The following is a 26,912-nucleotide window of genomic DNA, read 5'->3' as shown; positions in this document are numbered from 1 at the left end:
GTCCAGTGTAGTGTGGGTAGAGTCCAGTGTAGTGTGGGTAGAGTCACTGTAGTGTAGTGTGGGTAGAGTCCAGTGTAGTGTGGGTAGAGTCCAGTGTAGTGTGGGTAGAGAGTCCAGTCAGTGGGTAGAGTCCAGTGTAGTGTGGTAGAGTCCAGTGTAGTGTGGGTAGAGTCCAGTATAGTGTGGGTAGAGTCCAGTGTAGTGTGGGTAGAGTCCAGTGTAGTGTGGGTAGAGTCCAGTGTAGTGTGGGTAGAGTCCAGTGTAGTGTGGGTAGAGTCCAGTGTAGTGTGGGTAGAGTCCAGTGTAGTGTGGGTAGAGTCCAGTGTGGGTAGAGTCCAGTGTGTGGGTAGAGTCCAGTGTAGAGTCCAGTGTAGTGTGGGTAGAGTCCAGTGTAGTGTGGGTAGAGTCCAGTGTAGTGTGGGTAGAGTCCAGTGTAGTGTGGGTAGAGTCCAGTGTAGTGTGGGTAGAGTCCAGTGTAGTGTGGGTAGAGTCCAGTGTAGTGTGGGTAGAGTCCAGTGTAGTGTGGGTAGAGTCCAGTGTAGTTTGGGTGTGGGTAGAGTCCAGTGTAGTTGGGTAGAGTGCAGTGTAGTGTGGGTAGAGTCCAGTGTAGTGGGGGTAGAGTCCAGTGTCCAGTGTGGGTAGAGTCCAGTGTAGAGGGTGGGTAGAGTCCAGTGTAGAGTCCAGTGTGTGTGGGTAGAGTCCAGTGTAGTGTGGGTAGAGTCCAGTGTAGTGTGGGGTAGAGTCCAGTGTAGTGTGGGTAGAGTCCAGTCCAGTGTAGTGTGGGTAGAGTCCAGTGTAGTGTGTGGGTAGAGTCCAGTGTAGTGTGGGTAGAGTCCAGTGTAGTAGAGTCCAGTGTAGTGTGGGTAGAGTCCAGTGTAGTGTGGGTAGAGTCCAGTGTAGTGTGGGTAGAGTCCAGTGTGGGTAGAGTCCAGTGTAGTTTGGGTAGAGTCCAGTGTAGTGTGGGTAGAGTCCAGTGTAGTGTGGGTAGAGTGCAGTGTAGTGTGGGTAGAGTCCAGTGTAGTGTGGGTAGAGTCCAGTGTAGTGTGGGTAGAGTCCAGTGTAGTGTGGGTAGAGTGCAGTGTAGTTTGGGTAGAGTCCAGTGTAGTGTGGGTAGAGTCCAGTGTAGTGTGGGTAGAGTCCCAGTGTAGTGTGGGTAGAGTCCAGTGTAGTGTGGGTAGAGTCCAGTGTAGTGTGGGTAGAGTCCAGTGTAGTGTGTGGGTAGAGTCCAGTGTAGTGTGGGTAGAGTCCAGTGTAGTGTGGGTAGAGTCCAGTGTAGTGTGGGTAGAGTCCAGTGTAGTGTGGGGGTAGAGTCCAGTGTAGTGGGGGTAGAGTCCAGTGTAGTGTGGGTAGAGTCCAGTGTAGTGTGGGTAGAGTCCAGTGTAGTGTGGGGGTAGAGTCCAGTGTAGTGTGGGTAGAGTCCAGTGTAGTGTGGGTAGAGTCCAGTGTAGTGTGGGTAGAGTCCAGTGTGGGTAGAGTCCAGTGTAGTGTGGGTAGAGTCCAGTGTAGTGTGGGTAGAGTCCAGTGTAGTTTGGGTAGAGTGCAGTGTAGTGTGGGTAGAGTCCAGTGTAGTTTGGGTAGAGTGCAGTGTAGTGTGTGGGTAGAGTCCAGTGTAGTGTGGGTAGAGTCCAGTGTGGGTAGAGTCCAGTGTGTGGGTAGAGTCCAGTGTAGTGTGGGGGTAGAGTCCAGTGTAGTGTGGGGGTAGAGTCCAGTGTAGTGTGTGGGTAGAGTCCAGTGTAGTGTGGGGTAGAGTCCAGTGTAGTGTGGGTAGAGTCCCAGTGTAGTGTGGGTAGAGTCCAGTGTAGTGTGGGTAGAGTCCAGTGTAGTGTGGGTAGAGTCCAGTGTAGTGTGGGTAGAGTCCAGTAGAGTCCAGTGTAGTTTGGGTAGAGTCCAGTGTAGTGTGGGTAGAGTCCAGTGTAGTGTGGGTAGAGTCCAGTGTAGTGTGGGTAGAGTCCAGTGTAGTGTGGGTAGAGTCCAGTGTGGGTAGAGTCAGTGTAGTGTGGGTAGAGTCCAGTGTAGTGTGGGTAGAGTCCAGTGTAGTGTGGGTAGAGTCCAGTCCAGTAGTGTGGGTAGAGTCCAGTGTAGTGTGGGTAGAGTCCAGTGTAGTGTGGGTAGAGTAGTCCAATGTAGTGTGGGTAGAGTCCAGTGTAGTGTGGGTAGAGTCCAGTGTAGTGTGGGTAGAGTCCAGTAGAGTCCAGTGTAGTGGGTAGAGTCCAGTGTAGTGTGGGTAGAGTCCAGTGTAGTGTAGTGTGGGTAGAGTCCAGTGTAGTGTGGGTAGTGTAGTGTGTGGGTAGAGTCCAGTGTAGTAGAGTCCAGTGTAGTTTGGGTAGTGTGGGTAGAGTCCAGTGTAGTGTGGGTAGAGTCCAGTGTAGTGTGGGTAGAGTCCAGTGTAGTGTGGGTAGAGTCCAGTGTAGTGTGGGTAGAGTCCAGTGTAGTGTGTCCAGTGTAGTGTGGGTAGAGGGTAGAGTCCAGTGTAGTGTGGGTAGAGTCCAGTGTAGTGTGGGTAGAGTCCAGTGTAGTGTGGGTAGAGTCCAGTGTAGTGGGTAGAGTCCAGTGTAGTGTGGGTAGAGTCCAGTGTGGGTAGAGTCCAGTGTAGTTTGGGTAGAGTCCAGTGTAGTGTGGGTAGAGTCCAGTGTAGTGTGGGGTAGAGTCCAGTGTAGTGTGGGTAGAGTCCAGTGTAGTGTGGGTAGAGTCCAGTGTCCAGTGTAGTGTGGGTAGAGTCCAGTGTAGTGTGGGGGTAGAGTCCAGTGTAGTGTGGGTAGAGTCCAGTGTAGTGTGGGTAGAGTCCAGTGTAGTGTGGGTAGAGTCCAGTGTAGTGTGGGTAGAGTCCAGTGTAGTGCGGGTAGAGTCCAGTGTAGTTTGGGTAGAGTGCAGTGTAGTGTGGGTAGAGTCCAGTGTAGTGTGGGTAGAGTCCAGTGTAGTGTGGGTAGAGTCCAGTGTAGAGTGGGTAGAGTCCAGTGTAGTGTGGGTAGAGTCTGGTGTAGTGTGGGTAGAGTGCAGTGTAGTGTGTGGGTAGAGTCCAGTGTAGTGTGGGTAGAGTCCAGTGTAGTGTGGGTAGAGTCCAGTGTAGTGTGGGTAGAGTCCAGTCCAGTAGTGTGTGGGTAGAGTCCAGTGTAGTGTGGGTAGAGTCCAGTGTAGTGTGGGTAGAGTCCAGTAGTAGTGTGGGTAGAGTCCAGTGTAGTGTGGGTAGAGTCCAGTGTAGTGTGGTAGAGTCCAGTGTAGTGTGGGTAGAGTCCAGTGTAGTGTGGGTAGAGTCCAGTGTAGTGTGGGTAGAGTCCAGTTTAGTGTGGGTAGAGTACAGTGTAGTGTGGGTAGAGTCTACTGTAGTGTGGGTAGAGTCCAGTGTAGTGTGGGTAGAGTCCAGTGTAGTGTGGGTAGAGTCCAGTGTAGTGTGGGTAGAGTCCAGTGTAGTGTGGGTAGAGTCCAGTGTAGTGTGGGTAGAGTCCAGTTTAGTGTGGGTAGAGTACAGTGTAGTGTGGGTAGAGTCACTGTAGTGTGGGTAGAGTCCAGTGTAGTGTGGGTAGAGTCCAGTGTAGTGTGGGTAGAGTCCAGTGTAGTGTGGGTAGAGTCCAGTGTACTGTGGGTAGAGTCCAGTGTAGTGTGGGTAGAGTCCAGTGTAGTGTGTGTAGAGTCCAGTGTAGTGTGGGTAGAGTCCAGTGTAGTGAGGGTAGAGTCCAGTGTAGTGTGGGTAGAGTCCGGTGTAGTGTGGGTAGAGTCAGTGTAGTGTGGGTAGAGTGCAGTGTAGAGTCCAGTGTAGTGTGGGTAGAGTCCAGTGTAGTGTGTGTAGAGTCCAGTGTAGTGTGGGTAGAGTCCAGTAGAGTCCAGTGTGTGGGTAGAGTCCAGTGTAGTGTGGGTAGAGTCCAGTGTAGTGTGGGTAGAGTCCAGTGTAGTGTGGGTAGAGTCCAGTGTAGTGTGGGTAGAGTACAGTGTAGTGTGGGTAGAGTCTACTGTAGTGTGGGTAGAGTCCAGTGTAGTGGGTAGAGTCCAGTGTAGTGTGGGTAGAGTCCAGTGTAGTGTGGGTAGAGTCCAGTGTACTGTGGGTAGAGTCCAGTATAGTGTTGGTAGAGTCCAGTGTAGTGTGGGTAGAGTCCAGTGTAGTGTGGGTAGAGTCCAGTGTAGTGTGGGTAGAGTCCAGTGTAGTGTGGGTAGAGTCCAGTGTAGTCCAGGGTAGAGTCCAGTGTAGTGTGGGTAGAGTCCAGTGTGGGTAGAGTGCAGTGTAGTGTGGGTAGAGTCCAGTGTAGTGTGGGTAGAGTCCAGTGTAGTGTGGGTAGAGTCCAGTGTAGTGTGGGTAGAGTCCAGTGTAGTGCACGTAGAGTCCAGTGTGTGGGTAGAGTCCAGTGTAGTGTTAGGGTAGAGTGCAGTGTAGTGTGGGTAGAGTCCAGGGTAGTTTGGGTAGAGTGCAGTGTAGTGTGGGTAGAGTCCAGTGGGGGTAGAGTCCAGTGTAGTGTGGGTAGTCCAGTGTAGTGTGGGTAGAGTGCAGTGTAGTTTGGGTAGAGTCCAGTGTAGTGTGGGTAGAGTCCAGTGTAGTGTGGGTAGAGTCCAGTGTAGTGTGGGTAGAGTCCAGTGTAGTGTGGGTAGAGTCCAGTGTAGTGTGGGTAGAGTCCAGTGTAGTGTGGGTAGAGTCCAGTGTAGGGTAGAGTCCAGTGTAGAGTCAGTGTAGTGTGGGTAGAGTCCAGTGTAGTGTGGGGGTAGAGTCCAGTGTAGTGTGGGTAGAGTCCAGTGTAGTGTGGGTAGAGTCCAGTGTAGTGTGGGTAGAGTCCAGTGTAGTGTGGGTAGAGTCCAGTGTAGTGTGGGGGTAGAGTCCAGTGTAGTGTAGAGGGGTAGAGTCCAGTGTAGTTTGGGTAGAGTCCAGTGTAGTGTGGGTAGAGTCCAGTGTAGTGTGGGTAGAGTCCAGTGTAGTGTGGGTAGAGTCCAGTGTAGTGCGGGTAGAGTCCAGTGTAGTGTGGGTAGAGTCCAGTGTAGTGTGGGTAGTGTAGTGTGGGTCCAGTCCAGTGTAGTGTGGGTAGAGTCCAGGCAGTGTAGTGTGGGTAGAGTCCAGTGTAGTTTGGGTAGTCCAGTCAGTGTAGAGTCCAGTGTGTGGGTAGAGTCCAGTATAGTGTGGGTAGAGTCCAGTGTAGTGTGGGTAGAGTCCAGTGTAGTGTGGGTAGAGTCCAGTGTAGTGTGGGTAGAGTCCAGTGTAGTGTGGGTAGAGTCCAGTGTAGTGTGGGTAGAGTCCAGTGTAGTGTGTGGGTAGAGTCCAGTGTAGTGTGGGGTAGAGTCCAGTGTAGTGTGGGTAGAGTCCAGTGTAGTTTGGGTAGAGTCCAGTGTAGTGTGGGTAGAGTCCAGTGTAGTGGGTAGAGTCCAGTGTAGTGTGGGAGTAGAGTCCAGTGTAGTGTGGGTAGAGTCCAGTGTAGTGTGTGGGTAGAGAGTGTCCAGTGTGGGTAGAGTCCAGTGTGGGTAGAGTCCAGTGTAGTGTGGGTAGAGTCCAGTGTAGTGTGGGTAGAGTCCAGTGTAGTGTGGGGGTAGAGTCCAGTGTAGTGTGGGTAGAGTCCAGTGTAGTGTGGGTAGAGTCCAGTGTAGTGTGGGTAGAGTCCAGTGTAGTGTGGGTAGAGTCCAGTGTAGTGCGGGTAGAGTCCAGTGTAGTTTGGGTAGAGTGCAGTGTAGTGTGGGTAGAGTCCAGTGTAGTTTGGGTAGAGTGCAGTGTAGTGTGGGTAGAGTCCAGTGTAGTGTGGGTAGAGTCCAGTGTAGTGTGGGTAGAGTCTGGTGTAGTGTGGGTAGAGTGCAGTGTAGTGTGGGTAGAGTCCAGTGTAGTGTGGGTAGAGTCCAGTGTAGTGTGGGTAGAGTCCAGTGTAGTGTGGGTAGAGTCCAGTATAGAGTCCAGTATAGTGTGTGGGTAGAGTCCAGTGTAGTGTGGGTAGAGTCCAGTGTAGTGTGGGTAGAGTCCAGTATAGTGTGCGTAGAGTGTAGTGTGTGGGTAGAGTTCCAGTGTGGGTAGAGTCCAGTGTAGTGTGGTAGAGTCCAGTGTAGTGTGGGTAGAGTCCAGTGTAGTGTGGGTAGAGTCCAGTGTAGTGTGGGTAGAGTCCAGTTTAGTGTGGGTAGAGTACAGTGTAGTGTGGGTAGAGTCTACTGTAGTGTGGGTAGAGTCCAGTGTAGTGCGGGTAGAGTCCAGTGTAGTGTGGGTAGAGTCCAGTGTAGTGTGGGTAGAGTCCAGTGTGGGTAGAGTCCAGTGTAGTGTGGGTAGAGTCCAGTTTAGTGTGGGTAGAGTACAGTGTAGTGTGGGTAGAGTCTACTGTAGTGTGGGTAGAGTCCAGTGTAGTGCGGGTAGAGTCCAGTGTAGTGTGGGTAGAGTCCAGTGTAGTGTGGGTAGAGTCCAGTGTAGTGTGGGTAGAGTCCAGTGTACTGTGGGTAGAGTCCAGTGTAGTGTGGGTAGAGTCCAGTGTAGTGTGTAGAGTCCAGTGTAGTGTGGGTAGAGTCCAGTGTAGTGAGGGTAGAGTCCAGTGTAGTGTGGGTAGAGTCCAGTGTAGTGTGGGTAGAGTCTGGTGTAGTGTGGGTAGAGTGCAGTGTAGTGTGGGTAGAGTCCAGTGTAGTGTGGGTAGAGTCCAGTGTAGTGTGTGTAGAGTCCAGTGTAGTGTGGGTAGAGTCCAGTGTAGTGTGGGTAGAGTCCAGTGTAGTGCGGGTAGAGTCCAGTGTAGTGTGGGTAGAGTCCAGTGTAGTGTGGGTAGAGTCCAGTGTAGTGTGGGTAGAGTCCAGTTTAGTGTGGGTAGAGTACAGTGTAGTGTGGGTAGAGTCCTGTAGTGTGGGTAGAGTCCAGTGTGTGCGGGTAGAGTCCAGTGTAGTGTGGGTAGAGTCCAGTGTAGTGTGGGTAGAGTCCAGTGTACTGTGGGTAGAGTCCAGTATAGTGGGTAGAGTCCAGTGTAGTGTGGGTAGAGTCCAGTGTAGTGTGGGTAGAGTCCAGTGTAGTGTGGGTAGAGTCCAGTGTAGTGTGGGTAGAGTCCAGTGTAGTGTGTGTAGAGTCCAGTGTACTGTGGGTAGAGTCCAGTGTAGTGTGGGTAGAGTCCAGTGTAGTGTGTGTAGAGTCCAGTGTAGTGTGGGTAGAGTCCAGTGTAGTGTGGGTAGAGTCCAGTGTAGTGTGGGTAGAGTCCGGTAGAGTAGTGTGGGTAGAGTCCAGTGTAGTGTGGGTAGAGTGCAGTGGGTAGAGTCCAGTGTAGTGTGTGTAGAGTCCAGTGTAGTGTGGGTAGAGTCCAGTGTAGTGCACGTAGAGTCCAGTGTAGTGCGGGTAGAGTCCAGTGTAGTTAGTGTGCAGTGTAGTGTGGGTAGAGTCCAGGGTAGTTTGGGTAGAGTGCAGTGTAGTGTGGGTAGAGTCCAGTGTAGAGTGGGGGTAGAGTCCAGTGTAGTGTGGGTAGAGTCCAGTGTAGTGTGGGTAGAGTGCAGTGTAGTTTGGGTAGAGTCCAGTGTAGTGTGGGGGTAGAGTCCAGTGTAGTGTGGGGGTAGAGTCCAGTGTAGTGTGGGTAGAGTCCAGTGTAGTGTGGGTAGAGTCCAGTGTAGTGTGGGTAGAGTCCAGTGTAGTGTGGGGGTAGAGTCCAGTGTAGTGTGGGTAGAGTCCAGTGTAGTGTGGGTAGAGTCCAGTGTAGTGTGGGTAGAGTCCAGTGTAGTGTGGGTAGAGTCCAGTGTAGTGCGGGTAGAGTACAGTGTAGTGTGGGTAGAGTCTACTGTAGTGTGGGTAGAGTCCAGTGTAGTGCGGGTAGAGTCCAGTGTAGTGTGGGTAGAGTCCAGTGTAGTGTGGGTAGAGTCCAGTGTAGTGTGGGTAGAGTCCAGTGTAGTGTGGGTAGAGTCCAGTTTAGTGTGGGTAGAGTACAGTGTAGTGTGGGTAGAGTCTACTGTAGTGTGGGTAGAGTCCAGTGTAGTGCGGGTAGAGTCCAGTGTAGTGTGGGTAGAGTCCAGTGTAGTGTGGGTAGAGTCCAGTGTACTGTGGGTAGAGTCCAGTATAGTGTTGGTAGAGTCCAGTGTAGTGTGGGTAGAGTCCAGTGTAGTGTGGGTAGAGTCCAGTGTAGTGTGGTAGAGTCCAGTGTAGTGTGGGTAGAGTCCAGTGTAGTGTGGGTAGAGTCCAGTGTAGTGTGGGTAGAGTCCAGTTTAGTGTGGGTAGAGTCCAGTGTACTGTGGGTAGAGTCCAGTGTAGTGTGGGTAGAGTCCAGTGTAGTGTGTGTAGAGTCCAGTGTAGTGTGGGTAGAGTCCAGTGTAGTGAGGGTAGAGTCCAGTGTAGTGTGGGTAGAGTCCGGTGTAGTGTGGGTAGAGTCTGGTGTAGTGTGGGTAGAGTGCAGTGTAGTGTGGGTAGAGTCCAGTGTAGTGTGGGTAGAGTCCAGTGTAGTGTGTGTAGAGTCCAGTGTAGTGTGGGTAGAGTCCAGTGTAGTGCACGTAGAGTCCAGTGTAGTGCGGGTAGAGTCCAGTGTAGTTAGGGTAGAGTGCAGTGTAGTGTGGGTAGAGTCCAGGGTAGTTTGGGTAGAGTGCAGTGTAGTGTGGGTAGAGTCCAGTGTAGAGTGGGGGTAGAGTCCAGTGTAGTGTGGGTAGAGTCCAGTGTAGTGTGGGTAGAGTGCAGTGTAGTTTGGGTAGAGTCCAGTGTAGTGGGGGTAGAGTCCAGTGTAGTGTGGGGGTAGAGTCCAGTGTAGTGTGGGTAGAGTCCAGTGTAGTGTGGGTAGAGTCCAGTGTAGTGTGGGTAGAGTCCAGTGTAGTGTGGGGGTAGAGTCCAGTGTAGTGTGGGGGTAGAGTCCAGTGTAGTGTGGGTAGAGTCCAGTGTAGTGTGGGTAGAGTCCAGTGTAGTGTGGGTAGAGTCCAGTGTAGTGCGGGTAGAGTACAGTGTAGTGTGGGTAGAGTCTACTGTAGTGTGGGTAGAGTCCAGTGTGTGGGTAGAGTCCAGTGTAGTGTGGGTAGAGTCCAGTGTAGTGTGGGTAGAGTCCAGTGTAGTGTGGGTAGAGTCCAGTGTAGTGTGGGTAGAGTCCAGTTTAGTGTGGGTAGAGTACAGTGTAGTGTGGGTAGAGTCCAGTGTAGTGTGGGTAGAGTCCAGTGTAGTGTGGGTAGAGTCCAGTGTAGTGTGGGTAGAGTCCAGTGTAGTGTGGGTAGAGTCCAGTGTACTGTGGGTAGAGTCCAGTATAGTGTTGGTAGAGTCCAGTGTAGTGTGGGTAGAGTCCAGTGTGGGTAGAGTCCAGTGTAGTGTGTGGTAGAGTCCAGTGTAGTGTGGGTAGAGTCCAGTGTAGTGTGGGTAGAGTCCAGTGTAGTGTTTGGGTAGAGTCCAGTGTAGTGTGGGTAGAGTCCAGTGTAGTGTGGGTAGAGTCCAGTGTAGTGTGGGTAGAGTCCAGTGTAGTGTGGGGGTAGAGTCCAGTGTAGTGTGGGTAGAGTCCAGTGTAGTGTGGGTAGAGTCCAGTGTAGTGTGGGTAGAGTCCAGTGTAGTGTGGGGGTAGAGTCCAGTGTAGTGTGGGTAGAGTCCAGTGTAGTGTGGGTAGAGTCCAGTGTAGTGTGGGTAGAGTCCAGTGTAGTGCGGGTAGAGTCCAGTGTGGGTAGAGTCCAGTGTAGTTTGGGTAGAGTCCAGTGTGGGTAGAGTCCAGTGTAGTGGGTAGAGTCCAGTGTAGTGTGGGTAGAGTCCAGTGTAGAGTGGGTAGAGTCCAGTGTAGTGTGGGTAGAGTCAGTGTAGTGTGGGTAGAGTGCAGTGTAGAGTCCAGTGTAGTGTGGGTAGAGTCCAGTGTAGTGTGGGTAGAGTCCAGTGTAGTGTGGGTAGAGTCCAGTATAGAGTCCAGTATAGTGTGGGTAGAGTCCAGTGTAGTGTGGGTGTGGGTAGAGTCCAGTGTGGGTAGAGTCAGTGTAGTGTGGGTAGAGTCCAGTGTAGTGTGGGTAGAGTCCAGTGTAGTGTGGGTAGAGTCCAGTGTAGTGTGGGTAGAGTCCAGTGTAGTGTGGGTAGAGTCCAGTTTAGTGTGGGTAGAGTACAGTGTAGTGTGGGTAGAGTCTACTGTAGTGTGGGTAGAGTCCAGTGTAGTGTGGGTAGAGTCCAGTGTAGTGTGGGTAGAGTCCAGTGTAGTGTGGGTAGAGTCCAGTGTAGTGTGGGTAGAGTCCAGTGTAGTGTGGGTAGAGTCCAGTGTAGTGTGGGTAGAGTCCAGTGTAGTGTGGGTAGAGTCCAGTGTAGTGTGGGTAGAGTCCAGTGTGTGGGTAGAGTCCAGTGTAGTGTGGGTAGAGTGTAGTGTGGGTAGAGTCCAGTGTAGTGTGTGTAGAGTCCAGTGTAGTGTGGGTAGAGTCCAGTGTAGTGTGGGTAGAGTCCAGTGTAGTGGGTAGAGTCCAGTGTAGTGTGGGTAGAGTCCAGTGTAGTGAGGGTAGAGTCCAGTGTAGTGTGGGTAGAGTCCAGTGTAGTGTGGGTAGAGTGCAGTGTAGTCCAGTGTAGTGTGGGTAGAGTCCAGTGTAGTGTGGGTAGAGTCCAGTGTAGTGTGGGTAGAGTCCAGTGTAGTGTGGGTAGAGTCCAGTGTGGGTAGAGTCCAGTGTAGTGTGGGTAGAGTCCAGTGTAGTGTGGGTAGAGTCCAGTGTAGTGTGGGTAGAGGTGTAGTGTGGGTAGAGTCCAGTACAGTGTAGTGTGGGTAGAGTCTACTGTAGTGTGGGTAGAGTCCAGTGTAGTGTGGGTAGAGTCCAGTGTAGTGTGGGTAGAGTCCAGTGTAGTGTGGGTAGAGTCCAGTGTACTGTGGGTAGAGTCCAGTGTGGGTAGAGTCCAGTGTAGTGTGGGTAGAGTCCAGTGTAGTGTGGGTAGAGTCCAGTGTAGTGTGGGTAGAGTCCAGTGTAGTGTGGGTAGAGTCCAGTGTAGTGGGTAGAGTCCAGTGTAGTGTGGGTAGAGTCCAGTGTAGTGTGGGTAGAGTCCAGTGTAGTGTGGGTAGAGTCCAGTGTAGTGTGGGTAGAGTCCAGTGTAGTGTGGGTAGAGTCCAGTGTAGTGTGGGTAGAGTCCAGTGTAGAGTGTAGTGTGGGTAGAGTCCAGTGTAGTGTGGGTAGAGTCCAGTGTAGTGTGGGTAGAGTCCAGTGTGGGTAGAGTCCAGTGTAGTGGGTAGAGTCCAGTGTAGTGTGGGTAGAGTCCAGTGTAGTTGGGTAGAGTCCAGTGTAGTGTGGGTAGAGTCCAGGGTAGTTTGGGTAGAGTGCAGTGTAGTGTGGGTAGAGTCCAGTGTAGTGTGGGGTAGAGTCCAGTGTAGTGTGGGTAGAGTCCAGTGTAGTGTGGGTAGAGTCAGTGAGTGGGTAGTTTGGGTAGAGTCCAGTGTAGTGTGGGTAGAGTCCAGTGTAGTGTGGGTAGAGTCCAGTGTAGTGTGGGTAGAGTCCAGTGTAGTGTGGGTAGAGTCCAGTGTAGTGTGGGTAGAGTCCAGTGTAGTGTGGGGGTAGAGTCCAGTGTAGTGTGGGGGTAGAGTCCAGTGTAGTGTGGGTAGAGTCCAGTGTAGTGTGGGTAGAGTCCAGTGTAGTGTGGGTAGAGTCCAGTGTAGTGTGGGTAGAGTACAGTGTAGTGTGGGTAGAGTCTACTGTAGTGTGGGTAGAGTCCAGTGTAGTGCGGGTAGAGTCCAGTGTAGTGTGGGTAGAGTCCAGTGTAGTGTGGGTAGAGTCCAGTGTAGTGTGGGTAGAGTCCAGTGTAGTGTGGGTAGAGTCCAGTTTAGTGTGGGTAGAGTCCAGTGTAGTGTGGGTAGAGTCTACTGTAGTGTGGGTAGAGTCCAGTGTAGTGTGGGTAGAGTCCAGTGTAGTGTGGGTAGAGTCCAGTGTAGTGTGGGTAGAGTCCAGTGTACTGTGGGTAGAGTCCAGTATAGTGTTGGTAGAGTCCAGTGTAGTGTGGGTAGAGTCCAGTGTAGTGTGGGTAGAGTCCAGTGTAGTGTGGGTAGAGTCCAGTGTAGTGTGGGTAGAGTCCAGTGTAGTGTGGGTAGAGTCCAGTGTAGTGTGGGTAGAGTCCAGTTTAGTGTGGGTAGAGTCCAGTGTACTGTGGGTAGAGTCCAGTGTAGTGTGGGTAGAGTCCAGTGTAGTGTGTGTAGAGTCCAGTGTAGTGTGGGTAGAGTCCAGTGTAGTGAGGGTAGAGTCCAGTGTAGTGTGGGTAGAGTCCAGTGTGTAGAGTCTGGTGTAGTGTGGGTAGAGTCCAGTGTAGTGTGGGTAGAGTCCAGTGTAGTGTGGGTAGAGTCCAGTAGTGTGTGTAGAGTCCAGTGTAGTGTGGGTAGAGTCCAGTGTAGTGCACGTAGAGTCCAGTGTAGTGCGGGTAGAGTCCAGTGTAGTTGGGTAGAGTGCAGTGTAGTGTGGGTAGAGTCCAGGGTAGTTTGGGTAGAGTGCAGTGTAGTGTGGGTAGAGTCCAGTGTAGAGTGGGGGTAGAGTCCAGTGTAGTGTGGGTAGAGTCCAGTGTAGTGTGGGTAGAGTGCAGTGTAGTTTGGGTAGAGTCCAGTGTAGTGTGGGGGTAGAGTCCAGTGTAGTGTGGGGTAGAGTCCAGTGTAGTGTGGGTAGAGTCCAGTGTAGTGTGGGTAGAGTCCAGTGTAGTGTGGGTAGAGTCCAGTGTAGTGTGGGTAGAGTCCAGTGTAGTGTGGGGTAGAGTCCAGTGTAGTGTGGGTAGAGTCCAGTGTAGTGTGGGTAGAGTCCAGTGTAGTGTGGGTAGAGTCCAGTGTAGTGGGTAGAGTACAGTGTAGTGTGGGTAGAGTCTACTGTAGTGTGGGTAGAGTCCAGTGTAGTGCGGGTAGAGTCCAGTGTAGTGTGGGTAGAGTCCAGTGTAGTGTGGGTAGAGTCCAGTGTAGTGTGGGTAGAGTCCAGTGTAGTGTGGGTAGAGTCCAGTTTAGTGTGGGTAGAGTACAGTGTAGTGTGGGTAGAGTCTACTGTAGTGTGGGTAGAGTCCAGTGTAGTGCGGGTAGAGTCCAGTGTAGTGTGGGTAGAGTCCAGTGTAGTGTGGGTAGAGTCCAGTGTACTGTGGGTAGAGTCCAGTATAGTGTTGGTAGAGTCCAGTGTAGTGTGGGTAGAGTCCAGTGTAGTGTGGGTAGAGTCCAGTGTAGTGTGGTAGAGTCCAGTGTAGTGTGGGTAGAGTCCAGTGTAGTGTGGGTAGAGTCCAGTGTAGTGTGGGTAGAGTCCAGTGTAGTGTGGGTAGAGTCCAGTGTAGTGTCCAGTATAGTGTGTGGGTAGAGTCCAGTGTAGTGTGGGTAGAGTCCAGTGTAGTGTGGGTAGAGTCCAGTGTAGTGTGGGTAGAGTCCAGTGTAGTGTGGGTAGAGTCCAGTGTAGTGTGGGTAGAGTCCAGTGTAGTGTGGGTAGAGTCCAGTGTAGTGTGGGTAGAGTCCAGTTTAGTGTGGGTAGAGTACAGTGGTGTGGGTAGAGTCCAGTGTAGTGTGGGTAGAGTCCAGTGTAGTGTGGGTGTCCAGTGTAGTGTGGGTAGAGTCCAGTGTAGTGTGGGTAGAGTCCAGTTTAGTGTGGGTAGAGTACAGTGTAGTGTGGGTAGAGTCTACAGTGTGGGTAGAGTCCAGTGTAGTGGGTAGAGTCCAGTGTAGTGTGGGTAGAGTCCAGTGTAGTGTGGGTAGAGTCCAGTGTAGTGTGGGTAGAGTCCAGTATAGTGTTGGTAGAGTCCAGTGTAGTGTGGGTAGAGTCCAGTGTAGTGTGGGTAGAGTCCAGTGTAGTGTGGGTAGAGTCCAGTGTAGTGTGGGTAGAGTCCAGTGTAGTGTGTGTAGAGTCCAGTGTAGTGTGGGTAGAGTCCAGTGTAGTGTGGGTAGAGTCCAGTAGAGTCCAGTGTGTGTGGGTAGAGTCCAGTGTAGTGTGGGTAGAGTCCAGTGTAGTGTGGGTAGAGTCCAGTGTAGTGTGGGTAGAGTCTGGTGTAGTGTGGGTAGAGTGCAGTGTAGTGTGGGTAGAGTCCAGTGTAGTGTGGGTAGAGTCCAGTGTAGTGTGGTAGAGTCCAGTGTAGTGTGGGTAGAGTCCAGTGTAGTGCACGTAGAGTGTAGTGTGGGTAGAGTCCAGTGTAGTGTGGGTAGAGTGCAGTGTAGTGTGGGTAGAGTGCAGTGTAGTGTGGGTAGAGTCCAGTTTAGTGTGGGTAGAGTACAGTGTAGTGTGGGTAGAGTCTACTGTAGTGTGGGTAGAGTCCAGTGTAGTGCTGGTAGAGTCCAGTGTAGTGTGGGTAGAGTCTAGTGTAGTGTGGGTAGAGTCCAGTGTACTGTGGGTAGAGTCCAGTATAGTGTTGGTAGAGTCCAGTGTAGTGTGGGTAGAGTCCAGTGTAGTGTGGGTAGAGTCCAGTGTAGTGTGGGTAGAGTCCAGTGTAGTGTGGGTAGAGTCCAGTGTAGTGTGGGTAGAGTCCAGTGTAGTGTGGGTAGAGTCCAATATAGTGTTGGTAGGGTCCAGTGTAGTGTGGGTAGAGTCCAGTGTAGTGTGGGTAGAGTCCAGTGTAGTGTGTGTAGAGTCCAGTGTAGTGTGGGTAGAGTCCAGTGTAGTGAGGGTAGAGTCCAGTGTAGTGTGGGTAGAGTCCGGTGTAGTGTGGGTAGAGTCTGGTGTAGTGTGGGTAGAGTGCAGTGTAGTGTGGGTAGAGTCCAGTGTAGTGTGGGGGTAGAGTCCAGTGTAGTGTGTGGGTAGAGTCCAGTGTAGTGTGGGTAGAGTCCAGTGTAGTGTGGGTAGAGTCAGTGTAGTGTGGGCAGTGTAGAGTGGGGTAGAGTCCAGTGTAGTGTGGGTAGAGTCCAGTGTAGTGTGGGTAGAGTCCAGTGTAGTGTGGGTAGAGTGCAGTGTAGTTTGGGTAGAGTCCAGTGTAGTGTGGGGGTAGAGTCCAGTGTAGTGTGGGGGTAGAGTCCAGTGTAGTGTGGGTAGAGTCCAGTGTAGTGTGGGTAGAGTCCAGTGTAGTGTGGGTAGAGTCCAGTGTAGTGCGGGTAGAGTCCAGTGTAGTGCGGGTAGAGTCCAGTGTTGTTTGGGTAGAGTGCAGTGTAGTGTGGGTAGAGTCCAGTGTAGTTTGGGTAGAGTGCAGTGTAGTGTGGGTAGAGTCCAGTGTAGAGTGGGTAGAGTCCAGTGTAGTGTGGGTAGAGTCCAATGTAGTGTGGGTAGAGTGCAGTGTAGTGTGGGTAGAGTCCAGTGTAGTGTGGGTAGAGTCCAGTGTAGTGTGGGTAGAGTGTAGTGTGGGTAGAGTCCAGTATAGAGTCCAGTATAGTGTGTGGGTAGAGTCCAGTGTAGTGTGGGTAGAGTCCAGTGTAGTGTGGGTAGAGTCCAGTGTAGTGTGCGTAGAGTCCAATGTAGTGTGTGGGTAGAGTTCAGTGTAGTGTGGGTAGAGTCCAGTGTAGTGTGGTAGAGTCCAGTGTAGTGTGGGTAGAGTCCAGTGTAGTGTGGGTAGAGTCCAGTGTAGTGTGGGTAGAGTCCAGTTTAGTGTGGGTAGTGTACAGTGTAGTGTGGGTAGAGTCTACTGTAGTGTGGGTAGAGTCCAGTGTAGTTCGGGTAGAGTCCAGTGTAGTGTGGGTAGAGTCCAGTGTAGTGTGGGTAGAGTCCAGTGTACTGTGGGTAGAGTCCAGTATAGTGTTGGTAGAGTCCAGTGTAGTGTGGGTAGAGTCCAGTGTAGTGTGGGTAGAGTCCAGTGTAGTGTGGGTAGAGTCCAGTGTAGTGTGGGTAGAGTCCAGTGTAGTGTGTGTAGAGTCCAGTGTACTGTGGGTAGAGTCCAATATAGTGTTGGTAGGGTCCAGTGTAGTGTGGGTAGAGTCCAGTGTAGTGTGGGTAGAGTCCAGTGTAGTGTGTGTAGAGTCCTGTGTAGTGTGAGTAGAGTCCAGTGTAGTGAGGGTAGAGTCCAGTGTAGTGTGGGTAGAGTCCAGTGTAGTGTGGGTAGAGTCCAGTATAGTGTGTGGGTAGAGTCCAGTGTAGTGTGGGTAGAGTCCAGTGTAGTGTCTTTAGAGTCCAGTGTAGTGTGGATAGAGTCCAGTGTAGTTTGGGTAGAGTCCAGTGTAGTGTGGGTAGAGTCCAGTATAGTGTGTGGGTAGAGTCCAGTGTAGTGTGGGTAGAGTCCAGTGTAGTGTGTGTAGAGTCCAGTGTAGTGTGGGTAGAGTCCAGTGTAGTGTGGGTAGAGTCCAGTGTAGTGTGTGTAGAGTCCAGTGTAGTGTGGGTAGAGTCCAGTGTAGTGAGGGTAGAGTCCAGTGTAGTGTGGGTAGAGTCCAGTGTAGTGTGGGTAGAGTCCAATGTAGTGCGGGTAGAGTCCAGTGTAGTTAGGGTAGAGTGCAGTGTAGTGTGGGTAGAGTCCAGTGTAGTGTGGGTAGAGTCCAGTTTAGTGTGGGTAGAGTACAGTGTAGTGTGGGTAGAGTCCTGTAGTGTGGGTAGAGTCCATTGTAGTGCTGGTAGAGTCCAGTGTAGTGTGGGTAGAGTCCAGTGTAGTGTGGGTAGAGTCCAGTGTAGTGTGGGTAGAGTCCAGTATAGTGTTGGTAGAGTCCAGTGTAGTGTGGGTAGAGTCCAGTGTAGTGTGGGTAGAGTCCAGTGTAGTGTGGGTAGAGTCCAGTGTAGTGTGGGTAGAGTCCAGTGTAGTGTGGTAGAGTCCAGTGTACTGTGGGTAGAGTCCAGTATAGTGTTGGTAGGGTCCAGTGTAGTGTGGGTAGAGTCCAGTGTAGTGTGGGTAGAGTCCAGTGTAGTGTGTGTAGAGTCCAGTGTAGTGTGGGTAGAGTCCAGTGTAGTGAGGGTAGAGTCCAGTGTAGTGTGGGTAGAGTCCAGTGTAGTGTGGGTAGAGTCTGGTGTAGTGTGGGTAGAGTGCAGTGTAGTGTGGGTAGAGTCCAGTGTAGTGTGGGTAGAGTCCAGTGTAGTGTGGGGTAGAGTCCAGTGTAGTGTGGGTAGAGTCCAGTGTAGTGTGGGTAGAGTCCAGTGTAGTGTGGGTAGAGTCCAGTGTAGTGGGGGTAGAGTCCAGTGTAGTGTGGGTAGAGTCCAGTGTAGTGTGGGTAGAGTCCAGTGTAGTGTGGGTAGAGTCCAGTGTAGTGTGGGTAGAGTCCAGTGTAGTGTGGGGGTAGAGTCCAGTGTAGTGTGGGGGTAGAGTCCAGTGTAGTGTGGGTAGAGTCCAGTGTAGTGTGGGTAGAGTCCAGTGTAGTGTGGGTAGAGTCCAGTGTAGTGTGGGTAGAGTCCAGTGTAGTGTGGGTAGAGTCCAGTGTTGTGTGGGTAGAGTGCAGTGTAGTGTGGGTAGAGTCCAGTGTAGTGTGGGTAGAGTCCAGTGTAGTGTGGGTAGAGTCCAGTGTAGTGTGGGTAGAGTCCAGTGTAGTGTGGGTAGAGTCCAGTGTAGTGTGGGTAGAGTCCAGTGTAGTGTGGGTAGAGTCCAGTGTAGTGTGGGTAGAGTCCAGTGTAGTTTGGGTAGAGTCCAGTGTAGTGTGGGTAGAGTCCAGTGTAGTGTGGGGGTAGAGTCCAGTGTAGTGTGGGTAGAGTCCAGTGTAGTGTGGGTAGAGTCCAGTGTAGTGTGGGTAGAGTCCAGTGTAGTGTGGGTAGAGTCCAGTGTAGTGTGGGTAGAGTCCAGTGTAGTGTGGGTAGAGTCCAGTGTAGTGTGGGTAGAGTCCAGTGTAGTGTGGGTAGAGTCCAGTGTAGTGTGGGTAGAGTCCAGTGTAGTGTGGGTAGAGTCTACTGTAGTGTGGGTAGAGTCCAGTGTAGTGTGGGTAGAGTCCAGTGTAGTGTGGGTAGAGTCCAGTGTAGTGTGGGTAGAGTCCAGTGTAGTGTGGGTAGAGTCCAGTGTAGTGTGGGTAGAGTCCAGTTTAGTGTGGGTAGAGTACAGTGTAGTGTGGGTAGAGTCACTGTAGTGTGGGTAGAGTCCAGTGTAGTGCGGGTAGAGTCCAGTGTAGTGTGGGTAGAGTCCAGTGTAGTGTGGGTAGAGTCCAGTGTACTGTGGGTAGAGTCCAGTATAGTGTTGGTAGAGTCCAGTGTAGTGTGGGTAGAGTCCAGTGTAGTGTGGGTAGAGTCCAGTGTAGTGTGGGTAGAGTCCAGTGTAGTGTGGGTAGAGTCCAGTGTAGTGTGGGTAGAGTCCAGTGTAGTGTGGGTAGAGTCCAGTTTAGTGTGGGTAGAGTCCAGTGTACTGTGGGTAGAGTCCAGTGTAGTGTGGGTAGAGTCCAGTGTAGTGTGTGTAGAGTCCAGTGTAGTGTGGGTAGAGTCCAGTGTAGTGAGGGTAGAGTCCAGTGTAGTGTGGGTAGAGTCCAGTGTAGTGTGGGTAGAGTCTGGTGTAGTGTGGGTAGAGTGCAGTGTAGTGTGGGTAGAGTCCAGTGTAGTGTGGGTAGAGTCCAGTGTAGTGTGTGTAGAGTCCAGTGTAGTGTGGGTAGAGTCCAGTGTAGTGCACGTAGAGTCCAGTGTAGTGCGGGTAGAGTCCAGTGTAGTTAGGGTAGAGTGCAGTGTAGTGTGGGTAGAGTCCAGGGTAGTTTGGGTAGAGTGCAGTGTAGTGTGCCCTGCGCTGGCCCCTGCACTACCCCTACACTAACCCTGCCTACCCCTACACTAACCCTACCTGCCCTACACTAACCCTACCTACCCCTACACTAACCCTACCTACCCTACACTAACCCTACCAACCCTAAACCAACCCTACCTACCCTACACTAACCCTACCTACCCCATACACTAACCCTACCTGCCCTACACTAACCCTTCCTACCCCTACACTAACCATTCCTAACTTACACTACCCCTACACTAACCCTGCCTACCCCTACATTAACCCTACCCACCCTACACTAATGCCCCTACCTGCCCTACACTAACCCTACCTGCCCTGCACTAACCCTGGCTGCCCTACACTAACCCTACCTACCCTGCACTGCACTAACCCTACCTGGCCCTACACTAACCCTACCTACCCTACACTAACCCTGCCTGCCCTACACTAGCCCCCTACACTAACCCTTCCTACGCTTACACTAACCCTATCTACCCCTGCCTGCCCTACACGAACCCTACCTACACTGCACTAACCCTACCTACCCTGCCTAACCCTAGCCTACCCTCTACCCCCTGCCTGCCCCACACTAACCCTACCTACCCTGCACTAACCCTACCTACCCTACACTAATCCTACCTACCCCTGCGCTGGCCTACCTACCCTACATTAACCCCCTACCTGCCCTACACTTACCCTACCTACCCTACACTAACCCTACCTACCCTACACTGGCTATCTACCCTACCTACCCTACACTAATCCTACCTACCCCCTACACTAACCCTACCTGCCTACACTAACCCTATCTACCCTACCTACCCTACACTAACCCTACCTACCCTACACTAACCCTACCTGCACTGGCCCTAACCCTACCTGCCCTACACTAACCCTACCTGCCCTGCACTAACCCTGCCTGCCCTACACTAACCCTACCTACCCTACACTAAGCCCTACCCCTACACTAACCCTGCCTGCCCTACACTAACCCTACCTACCCTACACTAACCCTACCTGCCCTACCTACCCCTACACTAACCCTACCTACCCTACCCTAACCCTACCTACCCTACACTTCCCCTGCACTAACCCTTCCTACCCTACACTGGCCCTACCTGCCCCTGCCTGCACCCCTACTACCTGCCCTGCACTGGCCCTACCTGCCCTGCACTAACCCTGTCTGCCCTACCTGCCCTACACTAACCCTGCCTGCCCTGCACTAACCCCCTACCTGCCCTACCCCTGCACTGGCCCCCTGCCCTGCCTGCCCTACTGGTCCTGCCTGCCCTACACTACCTGGCCCTGCCTGCCCTGCGCGCCCTACCTGCCCTGCACTGGCCTGCCTGCCCTGCCCTGGCCTACCCCTGCCCTGCCCTGCCTGCCCTGCACTGGCCCTGCCTGCCCCTGCACTAACCCTGCCTGCCCTGCACTGGCCCTGCCTGCCCTACACTAATCCTGCCTGCCCTGCACTGGCCCTCCTGCCCTGCACTGGCCCTGCCTGCCCTGCACTAACCCCTGCCTGCCCTGCACTAACCCTGCCTGCCCTGCACTGGCCTGCCTGCCCTACACTAACCCTGCCTGCCCCTGCACTGGCCCTGCCTGCCCTGCACTGGCCCTGCCTGCCCTACACTGGCCCTGCCTACCCCTGCACTGGCCTGCCTGCCTGCACTGGCCCTGCCTGCCCTGCACTGGCCCTGCCTGCCCCTGCACTGGCCCTGCCTGCCCTGCACTAACCCTACCTACCCCCTGCACTGGCCCTGCCTGCCCTGCACTGGCCTGCCTGCCCTGCACTGGCCTGCCTGCACTCCTACCTGGCCCTGCCTGCCCTGCACTGGCCCTGCTACCCTGCACTGGCCTGCCTGCCCTGCACTGCCTGCCTGCCCTGCACTAACCCTGCCTGCCCTGCACTGGCCCTGCCTGCCCTGCACTGGCCTGCCTGCCTGCACTGGCCCTGCCTGCCCTGCACTGGCCCTGCCTGCCCTGCCTGCCCTGCCTGCCCTGCACTGGCCCTGCCTGCCCTGCACTGGCCCTAGCTACCCTACCTGGCCCTGCCTGCCCTACACTGGCCCTGCCTACCCTACACTGGCCCTACCTGCCCTGCACTAACCCTGCCTACCCCTGCACTGGCCCTGCCTGCCCTGCACTAACCCTACCTACCCTACACTAACCCTGCCTGCCCTGCACTAACCCTGCCTACCCCTACACTAATCCTACCAACCCCTACACTGGCCCTGCCCCTACACTAACCCTACCTGCCCTGCACTGGCCCTGCCAACCCCTGCACTAACCCTGCCTGCCCTGCACTGGCCCTGCCTGCCCTACACTGGCCCTGCCTGCCCTGCACTGGCCCTGCCTACACCAACCCTACCTACCCTGGCCGGCCCCTACACTAACCCTGCCCCTGCACTGGCCTACCTGCCCTGCACTGGCCCTGCCTGCCCCTGCACTAACCCTACCTGCCCTGCACTGGCCCTGCCTGCCCTGCACTGGCCCTGCCTGCCCTGCACTGGCCTGCCCTGCCCTACACTAACCCTACCTGCCCTGCACACCCTACACCTACCTGCCCTACACTAACCCTACCCCTACACTAACCCTACCCACTAACCCACCTACCCTACACTAACCCTACCTACCCCTACACTAACCCTACCTGCCCTACACTAACCCTATCTACCCTACCTACCCCTACACTAACCCTATCTACCCTACCTACCCTACACTAACCCTATCTACCCTATACTAACCCTTCCCAAGTTACTACTAACAGAGATGACTATAATTACACGGTCAAACTGTATATTAGGGTGGCAGGATAGTATCCTACCCTCATCACCAGGTTAAACAGCTAGAGAATAGCCTCTCTGCTGTGTTTCAGCATCTCTGTTAGAATATAAAGCCTTGTCTCAGGATAGTATCCTACCCTCATCACCAGGTTAAACAGCTAGAGAATAGCCTCTCTGCTGTGTTTCAGCATCTCTGTTAGAATATAAAGCCTTGTCTCAGGATAGTATCCTACCCTCATCACCAGGTTAAACAGCTAGAGAATAGCCTCTCTGCTGTGATTCAGCATCTCTGTTAGAATATAAAGCCTTGTCTCAGGATAGTATCCTACCCTCATCACCAGGTTAAACAGCTAGAGAATAGCCTCTCTGCTGTGTTTCAGCATCTCTGTTAGAATATAAAGCCTTGTCTCAGGATAGTATCCTACCCTCATCACCAGGTTAAACAGCTAGAGAATAGCCTCTCTGCTGTGTTTCAGCATCTCTGTTAGAATATAAAGCCTTGTCTCAGGATAGTATCCTACCCTCATCACCAGGTTAAACAGCTAGAGAATAGCCTCTCTGCTGTGTTTCAGCATCTCTGTTAGTATATAAAGCCTTGTCCCAGGATAGTATCCTACCCTCATTACCAGGTTAAACAGCTAGAGAATAGCCTCTCTGCTGTGTTTCAGCATCTCTGTTAGAATATAAAGCCTTGTCTCAGGATAGTATCCTACCCTCATCACCAGGTTAAACAGCTAGAGAATAGCCTCTCTGCTGTGTTTCAGCATCTCTGTTAGAATATAAAGCCTTGTCTCAGGATAGTATCCTACCCTCATCACCAGGTTAAACAGCTAGAGAATAGCCTCTCTGCTGTGTTTCAGCATCTCTGTTAGAATATAAAGCCTTGTCCCAGGATAGTATCCTACCCTCATCACCAGGTTAAACAGCTAGAGAATAGCCTCTCTGCTGTGTTTCAGCATCTCTGTTAGAATATAAAGCCTTGTCTCAAGACAGTATCTCTGTTAGAAATAATATGACTTTAGACCGCTCTCGCTCTCTCTCTCCCTCGAGAATAGCCTCTCTGCTGTGATTCAGTATCTTTGTTCCAATACAGGTTTACTGCTCTTGAGGGCCTATATTTTTAATAATTTTACTCTCTCTCTCTCTCTCTCTCTCTCTCTCTCTCTCTCTCTCTCTCTCTCTCTGCCTCCCTCTCTCTCTCCCTCTCTCTCTCTCTTCCAGCCTCTCTGAGTGTCAGTCCTGACAGATCTCAGTTCTTTGAATTTGAGTCTGTCTCTCTGAGCTGTGAGGTTCAGGGGAACTCTGCTGGATGGAGAGTGGTGAGGAACACATCGAGAGGAATCCTTTCAGAGTGTAATACTGACTGGGGAAAACAACGGGGGTCTTCATGCAACGTGTCACTAATAACATCGCACAGTGGAGTGTACTGGTGTGAGTCTGGGTCTGTAGAACACAGCCATGCTGTCAACATCACAGTACATGGTATGTCCACAAACACCATCTACTGACATTATAGTGTTTAGTGGTTCATCTGGTTTCAGATAGCTGATGTTATGTTTATATATGATGTTTATATATTATATACAGCTGGAGCTGTGATCCTGGAGAGCCCTGTTTATATATGATGTTTATATATTATATACAGTTGGAGCTGTGATCCTGGAGAGCCCTGTTTATATATGATGTTTATATATTATATACAGTTGGTGCTGTGATCCTGGAGAGCCCTGTTTATATATGATGTTTATATATTATATACAGCTGGAGCTGTGATCCTGGAGAGCCCTGTTTATATATGATGTTTATATATTATATACAGCTGGAGCTGTGATCCTGGAGAACCCTGTTTATATATGATGTTTATATATTATATACAGCTGGAGCTGTGATCCTGGAGAGACCTGTTTATATATTATATACAGCTGGAGCTGTGATCCTGGAGAGCCCTGTTTATATATGATGTTTATATATTATATACAGCTGTAGCTGTGATCCTGGAGAGCCCTGTTTATATATGATGTTTATATATTATATACAGCTGGAGTTGTGATCCTGGAGAGCCCTGTTTATATATGATGTTTATATATTATATACAGCTGGAGCTGTGATCCTGGAGGGACCTGTTTATATATGATGTTTATATATTATATACAGCTGGTGCTGTGATCCTGGAGAGACCTGTTTATATATTATATACAGCTGGAGCTGTGATCCTGGAGAGCCCTGTTTATATATGATGTTTATATATTATATACAGCTGTAGCTGTGATCCTGGAGAGCCCTGTTTATATATGATGTTTATATATTATATACAGTTGGTGCTGTGATCCTGGAGAGACCTGTTTATATATGATGTTTATATATTATATACAGCTGGAGCTGTGATCCTGGAGAGACCTGTTTATATATGATGTTTATATATTATATACAGCTGGTGCTGTGATCCTGGAGAGCCCTGTTTATATATGATGTTTATATATTATATACAGCTGGAGCTGTGATCCTGGAGAGCCCTGTTTATATATGATGTTTATATATTATATACAGTTGGTGCTGTGATCCTGGAGAGCCCTGTTTATATATTATATACAGCTGGAGCTGTGATCCTGGAGAGCCCTGTTTATATATGATGTTTATATATTATATACAGCTGGCGCTGTGATCCTGGAGAGACCTGTTTATATATGATGTTTATATATTATATACAGTTGGTGCTGTGATCCTGGAGAGACCTGTTTATATATTATATACAGCTGGAGCTGTGATCCTGGAGAGCCCTGTTTATATATGATGTTTATATATTATATACAGCTGGAGTTGTGATCCTGAGAGCCCTGTTTATATATGATGTTTATATATTATATACAGCTGGAGCTGTGATCCTGGAGAGACCTGTTTATATATGATGTTTATATATTATATACAGCTGGAGCTGTGATCCTGGAGAGCCCTGTTTATATATGATGTTTATATATTATATACAGTTGGTGCTGTGATCCTGGAGAGACCTGTTTATATATGATGTTTATATATTATATACAGCTGGAGCTGTGATCCTGGAGAGCCCTGTTTATATATGATGTTTATATATTATATACAGCTGGAGCTGTGATCCTGGAGAGACCTCTTTATATATGATGTTTATATATTATATACAGCTGGAGCTGTGATCCTGGAGAGCCCTGTTTATATATGATGTTTATATATTATATACAGCTGGTGCTGTGATCCTGGAGAGACCTCTTTATATATGATGTTTATATATTATATACAGCTGGAGCTGTGATCCTGGAGCGACCTGTTTATATATGATGTTTATATATTATATACAGTTGGTGCTGTGATCCTGGAGAGCCCTGTTTATATATGATGTTTATATATTATATACAGTTGGTGCTGTGATCCTGGAGAGCCCTGTTTATATATGATGTTTATATATTATATACAGCTGGTGCTGTGATCCTGGAGAGCCCTGTTTATATATGATGTTTATATATTATATACAGCTGGAGCTGTGATCCTGGAGAGCCCTGTTTATATATGATGTTTATATATTATATACAGCTGGAGCTGTGATCCTGGAGAGCCCTGTTTATATATGATGTTTATATATTATATACAGCTGGAGCTGTGATCCTGGAGAGCCCTGTTTATATATGATGTTTATATATTATATACAGCTGGAGCTGTGATCCTGGAGAGCCCTGTTTATATATGATGTTTATATATTATATACAGCTGGTGCTGTGATCCTGGAGAGCCCTGCCCTTCCTGTGACTGAGGGAGATTCTGTGACTCTGCGCTGCAGACATCAGGTAACTCCCTCTAACCTCACAGCTGTTTTCTACAAAGATGGATCCTTCATCAGGGCTGAGACTCCAGGAGAGATGACCATCCCTGCAGTATCCAAGTCAGATGAAGGACTCTACAAGTGTAACAACTCCAGCTCTAAAGGAGAATCACCAGAGAGCTGGATGACTGTGACAGGTGAGAATATGAGAAACCTTGACATTCAGATTATCTGGTTCTTCTTTACACTGTTAAGAGGTGCTGAAACCTGCATTATAAACTGGGTGGTTCTTCTTTACACTGTTAAGAGGTGCTGAAACCTGCATTATAAACTGGGTGGTTCTTCTTTACACTGTTAAGAGGTGCTGAAACCTGCATTATAAACTGGGTGGTTCTTCTTTACACTGTTAAGAGGTGCTGAAACCTGCATTATAAACTGGGTGGTTCTTCTTTACACTGTTAAGAGGTGCTGAAACCTGCATTATAAACTGGGTGGTTCTTCTTTACACTGTTAAGAGGTGCTGAAACCTGCATTATAAACTGGGTGGTTCTTCTTTACACTGTTAAGAGGTGCTGAAACCTGCATTATAAACTGGGGGTGGTTCTGAAACCTGCATTTACACTGTTAAGAGGTGCTGAAACCTGCATTATAAACTGGGTGGTTCTTCTTTACACTGTTAAGAGGTGCTGAAACCTGCATTATAAACTGGGTGGTTCTTCTCTACACTGTTAAGAGGTGCTGAAACCTGCATTATAAACTGGGTGGTTCTTCTTTACACTGTTAAGAGGTGCTGAAACCTGCATTATAAACTGGGTGGTTCTTCTCTACACTGTTAAGAGGTGCTGAAACCTGCATTATAAACTGGGTGGTTCTTCTTTACACTGTTAAGAGGTGCTGAAACCTGCATTATAAACTGGGTGGTTCTTCTTTACACTGTTAAGAGGTGCTGAAACCTGCATTATAAACTGGGTGGTTCTTCTTTACACTGTTAAGAGGTGCTGAAACCTGCATTATAAACTGGGTGGTTCTTCTTTACACTGTTAAGAGGTGCTGAAACCTGCATTATAAACTGGGTGGTTCTTCTTTACACTGTTAAGAGGTGCTGAAACCTGCATTATAAACTGGGTGGTTCTTCTTTACACTGTTAAGAGGTGCTGAAACCTGCATTATAAACTGGGTGGTTCTTCTCTACACTGTTAAGAGGTGCTGAAACCTGCATTATAAACTGGGTGGTTCTTCTTTACACTGTTAAGAGGCGCTGAAACCTGCATTATAAACTGGGTGGTTCCAGGTTCATCATGAGTGAGACATTAAATTCATAATAGTTATTATCTCTAATTGATCAATAGAAGTAATTCATACTAAGATCTAAGATCAGATCACAGTTTCTAACTATTTACTGTGTTGTTTCCTCTGGTGTTTTTCAAGCTACCACCCCCCGCCCACCCACCCCATCCTCCTCTCCTCCCAAAGCCCTCCCCAACTCCCCCCCCCCCACTCTCCTCCTCTCTCTGTCTGTCTCTGGGTTGGTGGCTGCTCTCTCCATCTCTCTGATCATTCTACTGGTCCTGTTCTGCAAGAGGAACAAAGATGGAGCAGCTGAACCCAGAGATGTTACGTATGCTGACGTTAGAATCATACAGGAACCAGAACCCAGGAGAAGGAGAGGTACACACACACACACACACACACACACACACACACACACACACACACACACACACACACACACACACACACACACACACACACACACACACACACACACACACACACACACACACACACACACACACACACACACAGTACAGTGTCTTTATGTCTTTAACCCGTTGTCTCGTCTCCTCCAGAGAAGTCTCCAGGAGCTGATCCAGTCTACTCTGCAGTGAAGACCTCCAACACCACAGGTACTGAATAACACTAACACCACAGGTACTGTAGTACTGTATAACACTATAACACCACAGGTATTGTAATACTGTATAACACTATAACACCACAGGTATTGTAATAC

At 50.5% G+C, this 26,912-nt stretch overlaps 1 protein-coding gene across 2 annotated transcripts in view; it reads left to right on the top strand.

Annotated features, from left to right (window-relative positions):
* Positions 1 to 26,912, top strand: part of LOC135530572 (low affinity immunoglobulin gamma Fc region receptor III-A-like) — a 63,361-nt gene that overhangs the window by 20,632 nt on the left and 15,817 nt on the right. Inside the window, exons 3-6 of one of the 2 annotated variants that reach the window (XM_064958869.1) lie at positions 22,330 to 22,590; positions 24,847 to 25,095; positions 26,327 to 26,566; positions 26,749 to 26,805. In XM_064958869.1, coding sequence (XP_064814941.1) covers positions 22,330 to 22,590; positions 24,847 to 25,095; positions 26,327 to 26,566; positions 26,749 to 26,805 — 807 coding nt within the window. The remainder of the gene's footprint in view (positions 1 to 22,329; positions 22,591 to 24,846; positions 25,096 to 26,326; positions 26,567 to 26,748; positions 26,806 to 26,912) is intronic. The other variant, XM_064958870.1, reaches the window with a different exon arrangement.

Source organism: Oncorhynchus masou, unplaced genomic scaffold, assembly GCF_036934945.1.
Source record: "Oncorhynchus masou masou isolate Uvic2021 unplaced genomic scaffold, UVic_Omas_1.1 unplaced_scaffold_1383, whole genome shotgun sequence".
NCBI lineage: Eukaryota > Metazoa > Chordata > Actinopteri > Salmoniformes > Salmonidae > Oncorhynchus > Oncorhynchus masou.
Note: the sequence above shows the minus strand (reverse complement) of the source record. Positions and strands in the feature narration are given on the sequence as shown.